Genomic DNA, 14,442 nt, shown 5'->3' on the forward strand with positions numbered 1-14,442 from the left:
ATCACTTTAATATCATGTTGGATTCATTTGCCAGTATTTTGTTTAGCATTTTTACATCTATATTCATAAGGGATATTGGTCTGTAACATTCTTTTCTTGTGCTGTCCTTTATCTGGATTTGGTAATGGGTAATGTTGGCCTCATAGAATGAATTAACAGGTAATCCCTCCTTCTCTGTATTTTTTTAAGGAGCTTGAGAAGGATTGGTGATTCTTGTAGATAGCATATAGATGGATCATTCTTTTCATCCAATTTACAAATCTGCCTTTTAATAGGGGAGTTTAATCTACTGACACTTAATAATATCTGAGAAGGAAGGATTTACCTCTAACAGTTAGCCATTTGTTTTTTGTATGTCTTGAATGTTTTTTATCCTTCATTTATTCCATTAATCCTTTTTTGGTATTTATGGCCTCTTTTTTTTTATTGGTATACCATTTGATTCTGTTCTTCTTTCCTTTTCTTTCTATTTTGTAGTTGTTGTTTTGTTTTTTGGTTTTTTTTTAGTGATTATCTTTGTAATACCTTAAAGATCTTAAACTAATAACATAGTTCAAACTAGTGTACCAACCTAACTTCATAGTATATAAACTCTCTGCTATTAACTCTGTCCCTTCCCCTTTATTATTGTCTCAGGTTACATTTTTATACATTGTGTATTCATTAACATAGATTTAAAATGGTATTTTATGCATTTGCCTGTTAAGTCATATAGGAGGAAAAGCAGTTACAAACTGATAGTATAATAATATAAGATTTTATATTTACCTATGTGGTTACCTTTACTAGTGTTCTCTGTTTCTCTTATGACTTTGAGTCACTGTTTAGTGTCCTTTTATTTCAGCCTGGAAGACTATTTGGTCTTTCTTGTAGGGCAGGTCTTCTGGAAATGAACTCTTTCAGCTTTTTTTTTTTTTTTTAAATCTGTAAATGTCTTAATTTCTCCTTCATTTCTGAAAGATAATTTAGCTGGATATAGCATCCTGGTTGGCAGTTTTTTTTCTTCAGACACTTTAAATATGCTCTGGCTTCCATGGTTTCTTATTAGAAATCTACTGTTAATGTTACTGAGGATCACTTCTGTGTGACATGTCACTTCTCTTGCTGCTTTCAAAATCTTCATTGTCTTTAACTTTTGATAATTTCACTGTCATGTGTCTTCACATAGATCTTTGAGATTCTGTCCTTTTTGGAGTTCATTGTGCTTCCTCCGTGAGTATATTCATGTCTCATAGGATTTGGGAGGCTTTGGGTCATTATTTCTTCAGTTACTTTTACCCCTTTCTTGACCTTGTGCGACTCCAGTGATGCATATGCTCATATACTAATGGAGTCCCACAGGTCCCTCAGGCTTTGTTCATATTTCTTTATTATTTTTTCTTTCTGTTACACTGGATTACACTGGATTATTTTAATTGTTTTGTCTTCAGGTTCTCGGGTCCTTTCTTCTGCCTGTTCAAATCTGTTTTTTAATCTATCTAATGAATTTTCATTTCAATTACTGTACTTTGGAATTCCAAAATTTGTTTCTTTCCTTTTTAAAAAGTCTCTTTATTTTGTTTAGGCAGTGTTTTCTTAATTTCCTTTAGATGCTTGTATTTGGATCTCTTTATTTCCATGAACATATTTAAGACAGTTGATTTAAAGTCTTTCACTAATAGTATCAATATATGAGCTTCCTCAGCAATATTTTCTGGCATATTCTTTTTTTTCTGTGACTGGACTTTTGCTGTTTTGTATACGTGTTTGTGTTTTGTAATTTTTTGTTGAGAACAGGACATTCTGAGTATTATGTTGTAACTCTGGAAATTTAGTTCTCCCACTCCACTGAAACTGCTAGTTTTTATCTTGTTGCTGTTGTTTTGTTGTGAGCTGTCAGTTTGTTTTCAAATTATTTTTGCTCCCAAACAGGAAATAGAAAAAGAAAAGAGAAGAAGAAGAAAAAAATGTATATATATATTTATTCTGCCTCGTTAAGTTTTTCCTCTGCTGCTTTTGCCTGAGGGTTTTTGGAACAATGGCCACCTTTAGAGTTGGCCCTGCAGTGATGTGTATTAGCTTATTAGAACACACATACCCAGATTTTGGAGGACTAGGTCCTTATTAGAGCCCACTTTGGAACCCACAGTCTACACCAGGAGCCCTGGCTATAGTCCCTACCGCTGCTTGCCACATGGTTGGGGGATGTGTTGGTAGCTGCTTCACTGAGAGTAGAATTCACCAGTAGTTACCACAGTTTACCACCCTTATTGTCTGGCTCTTCACTGGATGTTGCACAGTGTTCCACTAGACTCCAGAGTTTCAAAATAGTTGATTCAGACAGTTCCTGCCAGGTCAGTAGTCATTTTGTAGGAGGGACTAATTTCTGAAGTTTCCTACTTTACCATCTTCCCCCAATCCTCCCCAAATTTCATATATTTTAAACCAGCATGTTTACTCAATTTTAGGGGTAACTTCTAGGTAATCACTTATTCAGGCTAAATGAAAAGTTATTGAAGTGATACAGTCTTTTCAGATTTTTCTGTATTATGCCACATTGATTTTTACATGTTGTATAATGGGAAGGAAGGACATAGAAAAGACTGTCTTCCTTTTCCACTTCCTCCCCGTTCCCCCCAGTGCCACTCTGGCCACTCTGGGTTCCTGCAATGCCTCCACTGTTGCCTCAGTCCAGCCACCATCATGATCATCTACCAGGACCTCACCAGCCACAATGAGATGTTCTCTGACATTTACAAGATCCAGGAGATCACAGACGGGCTCTCCCTGGAGGTGGAGGGGAAGATGGTCAGTAGGACAGAGGGTAGCTTTGATGGCTAAGACTCATTGGTGGGAATGCTTCCACCAAAATCCCTGAGGTGAAGGTACCAAAAGTACAGTCATCACAGGTGTTGATTTTGTCATGGACCATCATATGTAGGAAATCAGTTTCACAAAATAAGCCTACTTGAAATACATCAAAGATTACGTGAGCTTTTCCCTTTTATAGGCATCACTGAAGCGGCAGTGGCCAAAATGAAGTTCACTCCTTTTGTATCTTCTGAACAGAGCAAGAACTGTAAAAGACATTTCAATGTACCTTCTCACGTTTGCAGGAGAATCTTATTTTCCCCTCTATCCAAGTGGTTGAGACAGAAATGCAGTGTCTGAGCCATGCCTATCCAAAAAGATGATGAAGTTTAGATTATGCAAGGATACTACAAGGTCAGCATATTGGCAAAGTAGTCCAGATATACAAAAGAAATACATCATCTATACTGAATGGGTACAACAGGGAAAGGCTAATGGCATCACTGTCTGTACACGGGTATTCACCCAGCAAGGTGGTAATCGTTAGACTAAAACTGGACAAAGACCACAAAAAGATCCTTGAACATAAATCCAAACCTTGCCAAGTAGGAAAGGAAAAACTCAAATTATAAGGAAGAAACAATTGAAAAGATGCAGAAATAAAAGAATCTTATGTACAGCTTCCATTAAACACTGCTCTAATGAGAAAGAAAAAAAAAAGATTACATGAGATCAGTCAGAGGCAAACTTGAAGAACAGAGACTAGAAATGGTAAAACCTTTTATTACATGGGCTGCAGAACAAATTAAGAACATCCTTACTAATTTCAAAAACTGCCAGTTCTTTATTGGTATGGTTACTCTCCTGGACTACCATGTGGATGGTGTGATTCCATATGTGATTTTCTTTAAGCATGATTTCAAAATGGAGAAATGTTAAGAAACTTGGCAATAACTTGGAACTGTCACCTGTTATCATAACTGACTGCTGCTTTTCATTTACACAATACCAGGACTTAGGCAGCTGGACTGATGCCCTCTTGAGCTCTTCATTTATGATGACTTTGATATATTTGCAACACAGGTATTGTTTTAAGAAACACATGTCATGTAGGTTGTCTTAAAATAAAAATATATTTAAACTCATTTGAGAGAATGCCTCTTAGTTTAATATAATTTAAATTCATCCTGTAGTGTTCTTGGAAAATTAGATAAATGCTATACAGCATAAGACTGTTTTTAGACAACATCAACAATTAACCTACTTTTGGGACTGCAATATAAAAACAAGAGCTAAAAGTCTTAATTCTGAGTTGAAGGGACCATATTTGTAGCAGTGCCAACATTTTATCATCTTGAGACAGAAGTAGTTAACTCTGGAAGAGCTTACCAAATGAATAAAATGAAACTACAATACAGTTTAAAAAAAAAAAAAAGACTAGTAACTTGCCCTTTTAGAAACTGTAGTATGTAAATAAGTACTATTTTCATTATTACCTACCTATGCAGTTTCTCAGGAGGATATTTTGGTGTGCTGATTTAAGAAATAGTCATTTTTGTTTGCGTTGTTGTGAGAAAACATATTTACTTTGCATATTGCTGTATTTTTTCATAATCTGTTTCAGATTCTACAGATTTATTTAAAGTATATTCTATATTTTTGAACATTTTTATTAACTATAACATATCTACAAAGAAAAGAAAGAAAAAGCAAGGATTTTCAAAGTCCACTTAAACAAGTAGTTAAAGAGTTCAGAGTTTGTTACAGGTTACCATTCCACTGTTTCAGATATTTCCTGCTAGCTGCTCCAAAACACTGGAGGCTAGAAGAAAGTTTTTTTTCTTTTTTGTGAAAAATGACATATACAAAGCAATAAATTTCAAAGCACATTACAACAATTAGTTAACAGATTTCAGAGATTGGTATGGTTTACAATTCCACGATTTTGGGTTTTTACTTCTAGCTGGTCTAGGATACTGGAGACTAAAAGAAACATTAATATAATGATTCATCAGTCATACTCATTTGTTAAATAAACCCTGTTTTCTCTGTATGACTCCATCATCACCTTTGATCTTTCTCCCACTCTTTCGGGGTATTTGGGCTATGGCCATTCTTTTTCATGGTTGAAGGGGCTGTTGATAATATGGGGTAGGGAGATAGAACTAGTTGATGTTTTGGAGAGGCTGGCCCCTCTGCCTTTCAGGATTTATCTGGTCCCATTTGGAAAATTGTAGGTTTCTGGAATGTTACCCTAGTACATGGAACCTTTGTAGAATCCTGTATAATGCCCTAGGGAGTCCTTTATATTCTTTATTTTTAGTCAGTAAATTGTTTGCCCAATACTTTCTGGCAAAAACTGTCCTAAATAGAAAATTATGTTCAAGCAAATTCAGCATATATATCAGACATTATATCCTACCTTTCTAGAGTGGTTTCTGATAAATCTAAAGTTCTTTACTTATAATTTGGAAAAAGTGTTAACTGTTTCCATTAAATAACTAGTTGATATCTAAGTCAATAATCTTTATTTTCTTTGATCGAAGAAAGAAATACACTTTCCATAAAACCCCAAATCACAGACCTTTAGGTCGAACCTAGCACTGTATTTAGATTCAAATGCCAACAAAAGGTAGCAAATTCAAGTATTGGTTAATATACGTATTCTGTGCTTCGTGTGATATCACATTATTACACATTTTCTGTAGTCCCTGTGCTCAGAAGTGGTAATGATTGTCTTCTTGGTTTTACCTCCAGACTAGTGGTACACATTTGGGTGATGTCTTTGTGACTGAACAACCCTATGGGTATTCATTTATTGAGTGTATGTGGTACACACTCAGTGTTCTTATAAGAGTTGCTTCCAAGAGTTACTTCCATGATTCAGGTGTACTGATTTTTGCTTTTGTGCTTTTTTCAGAAAGCCAGAAGTGGACTTTAAGTAGCTGTCACTAGTCACAATTAACATATTTTGAAAGCTTGGTAGGTGCCAGGCACTAAACTGTGTACTTAAACTGTGTTCTCCCATAATGCTCATGGAATCCATGAGGTGGGAAACTTTTTATGCCCATTTCAAAGATGAGAAAACAGACTTTGGTTGAGTAATTTGCCCAAAGGTAGTATTCAGAGACTTGTGTTACTATAACAATAAGGAAATATAGATGCTTTAGCATGGTTAATCTGGTGTCCTTAAATGAAAAGGAGAAGCTTTTGTTTGAGGAACAATTTTGCAGCTGTATGTCCAGATCTAGTATGTAATAAGACCCACTGTGTCATCAAAGTGCTTACTGGCTCTTTAAGGAGGTTATATCTTGTTACCTGCTATGAGCTGAATTTTATTCCCTAGAAAGGTGTATTGAAGTTCTTGCCCCGCCCTACCACCACCAGTGTCTCAGGATGTGACCTTACATAAAATAAGATCATTGCAGATATAATTGATAAGATGAGGTCACAAAGGTGTTCGGGTGGTCCCTTAATCCAGTATGACTAGTGTCCTTACAAGAGAAGACACACGGAGACACAGATACACAGGAAGAGGGCCATGTGATGGTAAAGGCAGAGATTGAATTGATGTATCCATAAGCCAAGGAACACCAAGGATTTCTGGCCAAAATACAAAAACAAAAAAAGAAGCTAAAAGAGGCAAAGAAAGATTTCTACCCTACCGCTTTCAGAGGGAAGTATGCCATGCTGGCACTTCTATTTCAGACTTCTAGCCTCCAGAACTGTGAGATAGTATTATTTTTTCTGTTGTTTTAAGCTAGCCAGACTGTGACAGAGAGTTACAGCAGCCCTAGGAAACTAATAGAGTACCCACGAGTAAAAACTGGATGATAATCAGATAAGTTGTATGCATTATTGGAAGATCACTTTGTGAGAAGTGATAAGGAAAAATGTCTTAGCTGGAGTTCACGTCGGAAGGGAGAGGATTAAGAGCAAGAAGGCACCATATTAACAAAGGTAAAAATGCAGACGCACACACACACACGGTGTATAATTGGGTCTTGATTTGGACTGAAATGAAAGTAATGACAGCAAATTGGAAAGGCTGGTGAGGAGGAGGGACAAATTGTGAAGAACCTTGAACTCCAGACAAAAGAGTTTGGACCAATTCTGTGTATTCTGGGAAGCAATGGGAAGTTTGAGAGGAATTATTTCTATAGTGGCTAGTGTACAATTTGTGTACAGTGACTAGTATCTAGATCTCCACTTTAACAGAAAGGACAACCTCCTGGAATTTTATTTGCTTTCCAGCGACTTTAGTTCTAGAAGTTTTAGTACCTGTTTTTAAAGTCTACTCATCAGTAAGGAAAGGAAAAGAAATTAATGCATTAATGGCTTAGGGGCTTTGAGATTTTAAAAAATTTCCCTCCCCTATTGCTCTTAAAAATCACAGAGTAATAGCAAATCTATAAATTCTCTGGAGAAATAATTTTAAAGAACTTACAAATTTTGAGTCTTGCCCATTTTGAAATCATGAATGTACTAATTCCTCATTTTAATAGGACAATCTTTAACTTATCTGGTTCCAGTGCCTTGGTCCCCATCTCTGGATGAAAGCTATTCCCACAATGTTTTAAAGGCTTACTTGTCTTTCCAAAGGTTACTCTATTCTGTCCTATTTTATATAGATCATGTGGCAGAATTAAGGCCTGCTCTGTGAATCGACTATGTACAGGTGATGATAACTGCTGCTGTTCCATTTATATGTTGATCAATTTCTTCTTGGCAAAAAGACTTTAATGCTTTTTCAGAAACGATATTTGCTTTGTAGATGACTTAGGGGCAAAGCTGTAGTTAAAATTAGTAAATATCTGCCTAAAATAAAGTTTTGCCAACTTTCTTATAAAGGCTCCATTCTTCACTGTGTTTTTGTTTTTTATTTCATGCAGTACTCTACATCTCTTATATTTAGGAAGATTATTCTTGTTCAAATACTATAAAGCAGCCTCAAATATCATAAAACAAATATCTGGCTGAACTTGGTTATGCCAATTAGTGCATATGGGTTGAACACAGTTTTATTCAAAAGACCAGAATTAATGGAATTTTTATGTAAATACTGTTGACACCAAATCCTCTTAGTATAATTGAGAATACATTATTGCCTCTGAAAATAAGAGTATGGAATTTTTCATGGTAATTTTTTTCTGTCTACTTTCAAGTTACACTTGAAACAGTTCTAATCTCCTTCATGAAGATGATGGTATTGTTTTAAACAACCCTGGGGCCACCATTTCAGCATAGAAAGTGGTTATATATATGGAGAAAGGGACTCTGAAAAATCATGATAAGCATAGGGATCAAATTCATTGAGTCCTTTGAATATTTGGGGATCTTAAAGATTAAAACATAACTATGTGACGTAAGTGTAATGCTTTTCCATCTGAGTAAATGGCAAAAAGAAATGAGATACAGTTCTTTCAGTATAATAGGGAAATTGCAGTTAGAATTAAATGGAAAATAAGAATTAAATCTGTTAAGCTTTTTGATATATCAAGATGGCTTTTAAATATATAGCACATCTTTGCTGTATTATAGGATAGCTGAATGGCTTTTTTCTAATCCTGAGTTTTGATTTCTAAGCAGCATTGCTTTTGCATCCTGATATCTCATTATTTGTGAATTTGCTGCTTGCCTTCTCTAGGCGTACCTATGTTGGCAGTATGCCTGGTCGTATAATCAATGGCTTGAAGACCGTTGGGGTTAACAATCCAGTGTTCCTATTAGATGAGGTTGACAAACTGGGAAAAAGTCTACAGGGTGATCCCGCGGCAGCTCTGCTTGAGGTAAGATTTAGAAAATTCTGTTTGTAAATCACAGTTGAAGAGTATGAATCAAAATACATAATCATGTTCAAATAATACATACATTGATGTGGGCTTAGTCATGGAAAAATGTTTTTTTAATACAGAGTGAAATGTAAAACAACTTGATATTTAAATTAAGATGTCTTAGAGATTTCTTGTTTTTTTTTTTGGTAATTCCCCTCATTTCTTTCTTTTCCTTTTTTGTTTTTACCAAATATTGGTTAACAAAATTTTATGCAGGCCAGTAATTCTATAAGGTTATTACAAAAGCACAGCAAGTAAGTCTCCTTTGCCTTAGAGTGCCCCCCATTTCCTCCTCTGCACTTTGACTTCTAACTTGTGGCTAATTAGGTCCATTTTCAGAAATAGCATGGCAATATTGTTACTTCTTGATTTTTCAGTTTTTGACAGTATTGACTCCCCAAATAGGAGATAAGGATTTTATTTTCTTTCCTCCCTCTGCCCTACTATACCATTTTAAACCCTCATTTTCCCATTATAATTTTGTCATGAATTTGTTAAATCATTATTGAAAAGTACATTATTATGATTATATAAATGCTTTTCAGAACTGAGCCATATAATAAACTCTCATCAATTTTCTCTTCCTCTCCCTCTTTCTGTTTTCCCCTACAGTTTAAAAATCTTTTTAAACTTAATAATTGCCTTGTTTCTTTTTGTTTACTTTAGTCAGTTGTCTAATTCTCCTTTCAAGACATTCAGGCACATTATCAATTTTATCTTAAGTTTCCAAATGAGTTGTTTTCTACATCTGATACATAGCTGTCATTGATAGGATCTCCCTTCACCTCTCACCATGTTGTATTTCCTGTTCCACATTCTTCCTCTTTCTTGGTTTATTCCCTCATTTTTGTGGTGTTAATTCCCCATTAGCTTCCTGAGAAAGCTTGCACAGAGGTAAATGTTTTCACACTTTGCATATCTGAAAGTCTTTATATTTCCCTCATTCTTGATTGATAGTTTGATTAGGTATAGAATTCTAGTTGGAAATAATTTTCCTGCAGAATTTTCAACACATTTCTCCATTGCACTCCAGTTTCCACCCAGTGTTATTAAGACTGAAACCATTCTGTTGTATATACTTTATGATCTGTTTTACTCTCTGAGAAACTTTAGGATTTTCCTTTATTACATTGTTCTGAAATTTCACAATAATTTGCCTTTGCACAGAGTATCTTTCTATATATTTTTTTTTGCATAGGCAGGCACCAGGAATCAAACCCTGGTCTCTGGCGTGGCAGGCAAGAATTCTGCCCCTGAGCCACTGTCACAACACCCCTAACATTTTTTACTGTATGATATAACATGTGTACAAAGTAAAGAAAGAAAGAAGCAATAATTTTCAGAGCACTCTTCAACAAGTAGTTATAGGACAGATCCCAGAGTTTGTCATGGGCTACCTAATACCATCCTCTCAGATTTTTCCTTCTAGCTGCTTCAGAATATAGGAAGCTAGAAGGAATAAATTTTTTTTATCATCACTTTGACTTTCTTTTTCTTTTTTGTGAGAAATAGCGTATATACAAAAAAAGCAATAAATTTCAAAGCCCAGCACAAAAAAATAGTTATAGAACAGATTTCAGAGTTTGGTATGGGTTATGATTCCAAAATTTTAGGTTTTTATTTCTAGCTGCTCTAAGATACTGAAGACTAAACAAAATGTTAGTATAATGATTCAGCAATCATACTCATATGTTAAAACTTACCCTCTTTGTATAACTCCATCATCACCTTTAATCTTTCATCCCACTCTTTAGGGGTATTTGGGCTATGGCTATTGTAACTTTTTCATGTTGAAAGGGACTATCAAAAATATGGGGTGGGGAAATGGAACTAGCTGATGTTCTGGAGAGGCTGGGCCCTCTAACTTTCAGGACTTGTCTAGGCACCCATCTGGAGGTTGTAGGTTTAGAACCTTGGGGCTTTAGAAGGTGACAGTCCCACCATTTCCAAGGGCCTATACAGTGGCCTTGCTCTCTCTCCAAATGCTGAGGTGTGTTGCAACACTGGGGTTTGTTGAGGGGACCATTTTTTCTCAGCTCCGCCTTCTCTATACATCAGGGCAATATCCGGGATATCTGCCATCTCCAGGGCACATACTCAACCCCTCCAGAACAATGGGGTGGCAACCAAGCTACCCCAGTCCCTGGTTTATACACTCTACTCTCTCCGAAGTCTACGGTGGCACAACTCTTTCTTAGCAACAAAGCAGAAAGCCTGTCCTCTGCTTCTGGGGCAAACTTAACCTTCTCCGTGTGTAGTTGGGTCCACTCTCCTGGCCTGAGATTTCCTGACTCCAGACCTTAGCCTCCATGGCTCTACCTCTGGAGGCATTTTTCCTTTTCTTTGTCCCTCTTCTGTCCCTTTTAGTCCAGACGGGCAGTGCTTCCATTTATACAGGTCCCACAACACTTTTGTTGGTTTTCTATGCAGTATATTGGGATTATACCCATCAGACAATAGGATTTTCCACAAAATCCTTTCTGGATAACTGCATCTCACAACCTTGCTTGTCTTCTAATGGCTGATACTTCCCACTCTGGATAAATCCTCACGTGGAACCATGTTCAATGGGGTCTCAATTTCTGGAAGCCCAGAATTTTCCAGAACACCAATTTCTGTTTTCTTCGTATGCAAGAATTTAGTCCTCAACTTATTTCTTTCCTGTCACATTTTACTATAAGCTTCAAGGAGCAGCCGGACTGTATTTTGCACATTTAGTTTGAAAATTTCTTCTGCTAAATATCCAAGTTCATCACTCTCAAATGCTTTCCTTCCAGTTTTCAATGACATGTTCATCATTTCTATCTGAAGTCTTATCAGAAGTAAACTTAGAGGGGATCCAAGATGGCGTCTTAGTAAGGTACATGCGTCTTAGTTCCTCCGGCTCCAAATCAACTAATAGGTGAACAGAAACAGTACAGAACAGCTCCCGGGGCTACAGCAGGGAATGGACACACAGCGTAACCCAGTCTGGGCTGGTTAGTCTGACTGCGAAACTCGGCTGCGGTGAGTGAGATCCCCGAGCGGCGGGCGATTTCCCGAGCAGCCGCAGCTGCGGCGGTCCGAGCTAATCCCTCCCTCCTTCCCGGGCTGGCTGAGGGACGCGGAGAGACAAGCTTCCCAGCCAAGGCGGCCGGCGCCACACTTTTGCGGGCGGCTTCGTGTCTCGGCTTCGAGTCTGCGACTACGAGTCTCGCATCAGAGGGCTATCCAAAGTTTGGGCTGGCAAGTCTGATTGCGAGACTTGGCTGCGGCGAGACCCCCGAGCGGCCGCAGCTGCGGCGGTCCGAGCTAATCCCTCCCTCCTTCCCGGGCTGGCTGAGGGACGCGGAGAGACAAGCTTCCCAGCCAAGGCGGCCGGCGCCACACTTTTGCGGGCGGCTTCAAGTCTCGGCTTCGAGTCCGCGACTACGAGTCTTGCATCAGAGGGCTATCCAAAGTCTGGGCTGGCAAGTCTGATTGCGAGACTTGGCTGCGGCGAGACCCCCGAGCAGCCGCAGCTGCGGCGGTCCGGGCTAATCCCTCCCTCCTTCCCGGGCTGGCTGAGAGACTCGGAGAGACAAGCTTCCCAGCCAAGGCGGCCGGCGCCACACTTTTGCGGGCGGCTTCGAGTCTCGGCTTCGAGTCCGCAGCTACGAGTCTCGGATCAGAGGGCTATACAAAGTCTGGGCTGGCAAGTCTGACTGCGACTCTTGGCTGCGGCGAGACCCCCGAGCAGCGCGTGATTTGCCGAGCAGCCGCAGCTGCGGCGGTCCGAGCTAATCCCTCCCCCCTTCCCGGGCCGGCTGAGAGTATCGGAGAAGCAAGTTTCCCAAGCCGAGGCAGGCGGCGCCCTTCTTCTGCGGGCAGCTTCGAGTCTCGGCTTTGAGACCGCGGCTACGAATCTCAGATCAGAGGGCTATCCAAAGTCTGGGCTGGCTAGACTGACTGCGAGACTCGGCTGCGGTGAGACCCCCAAGCGGCGCGTGATTTCCCGATCAGCGGCAGCTGCGGTGGTCCGAGCTACTCCCTCCCTCCTTTCCGGGCCGGCTGAGAGTATTGGAGAAGCAAGTTTCCCAAGCCAAGGCAGGCGGCACCCCTCTTTTGCGGGCGGCTTCGAGTCTCTGCTTCGAGTCCGCGGATACAAGTCTCGGATAGGAGGGCTATCCAAGCAGCGGTAGCCCCCCCTCACGGGAGGCTTCCTGGTCCGGTGGGGAATCCCCCAGGCCCGCTGCGGCCCGCAACGAGCCACAGGGTCCCCTCAAGCCGCGGCAGCTGACGCCCCCACCACGCGCGGCCCCTGAACCAACGGAGAGAATTGGATCCGAAATCCCCAGGCCACGGAGATCGGTGACTGGGGGAGACCCATTCCAAACACTTGAGACAAACGTGTGCCCCGTGCGCCACATACTGGGCAAGATAAGAAAAACAGATCCCAGAGATTTCACAGAAAAATATTACAACCTTGCTGGGTCCAACACCAAGAGAAATCTGAATAAATGCCCAGACGCCAGCAGCAGAAGAAAACTGTCCACGCTCAAAAGATTGAGAATATGGCTCAGTCAAAGGAACAAACCAATAGCTCAAATGAGACACAAGAGCTGAGACAACTAATGCTGAATATACGAACAGAAATGGAAAACCTCTTCAAAAATGAAATCGATAAATTGAGGGAGGACATGAAGAAGACATGGGCTGAACATAAACAAGAAATAGAAAAACTGAAAAAACAAATCGCAGAACTTATGGAAGTGAAGGATAAAGTAGCAAACATAGAAAAAATAATGGATAGCTACAATGATAGATTTAAAGAGACAGAAGATAGAATTAGTGATTTGGAGGATGGAACATCTGAATTCCAAAAAGAAACAGAAACTATAGGGAAAAGAATGGAAAAATTTGAACAGGGTATCAGGGAACTCAAGGACAATATGAACCACACAAATATACGTGTTGTGGGTGTCCCAGAAGGAGAAGAGAAGGGAAAAGGAGGAGAAAAACTAATGGAAGAAATTATCACTGAAAATTTCCCAACTCTTATGAAAGACCTAAAATTACAGATCCAAGAAGTGCAGCGCACCCCAAAGAGATTAGACCCAAATAGGCGTTCTCCAAGACACTTACTAGTTAGAATGTCAGAGGTCAAAGAGAAAGAGAAGATCTTGAAAGCAGCAAGAGAAAAACAATCCATTACATACAAGGGAAACCCAATAAGACTTTGTGTAGATTTCTCAGCAGAAACCATGGAAGCTAGAAGACAGTGGGATGATATATTTAAAATACTAAAAGAGAAAAACTGCCAACCAAGACTCCTATATCCAGCAAAATTATCCTTCAAAAATGAGGGAGAAATTAAAACATTCTCAGACAAAAAGTCACTGAAAGAATTTGTGACCAAGAGACCAGCTCTGCAAGAAATACTAAAGGGAGCACTAGAGTCAGATACAAAAAGACAGAAGAGAGAGATATGGAAAAGAGTGTAGAAAGAAGGAAAATCAGATATGATATATATAATACAAAAGGCAAAATGGCAGAGGAAAATATTATCCAAACAGTAAAAACACTAAATGTCAATGGACTGAATTCCCCAATCAAAAGACATAGATTGGCAGAATGGATTAAAAAACAGGATCCTTCTATATGCTGTCTACAGGAAACACATCTTAGACCCAAAGATAAACATAGGTTGAAAGTGAAAGGTTGGGAAAAGATATTTCATGCAAATAACAACCAGAAAAGAGCAGGAGTGGCTATACTAATATCCAACAAATTAGACTTCAAATGTAAAACAGTTAAAAGAGACAAAGAAGGACACTATATACTAATAAAAGGAACAATT

The 14,442-nt window shown here is 39.0% G+C and overlaps 1 protein-coding gene across 2 annotated transcripts in view; it reads left to right on the plus strand.

Annotated features, from left to right (window-relative positions):
- Positions 1 to 14,442, plus strand: part of LONP2 (lon peptidase 2, peroxisomal) — a 173,827-nt gene that overhangs the window by 88,092 nt on the left and 71,293 nt on the right. For both annotated transcript variants that reach the window (XM_077132347.1, XM_077132348.1), the window contains one exon: positions 8,438 to 8,579. In XM_077132347.1, coding sequence (XP_076988462.1) covers positions 8,438 to 8,579 — 142 coding nt within the window. The remainder of the gene's footprint in view (positions 1 to 8,437; positions 8,580 to 14,442) is intronic.

The sequence above is a fragment of the Tamandua tetradactyla genome, chromosome 16 (assembly GCF_023851605.1).
Source record: "Tamandua tetradactyla isolate mTamTet1 chromosome 16, mTamTet1.pri, whole genome shotgun sequence".
Classification (NCBI taxonomy): domain Eukaryota; kingdom Metazoa; phylum Chordata; class Mammalia; order Pilosa; family Myrmecophagidae; genus Tamandua; species Tamandua tetradactyla.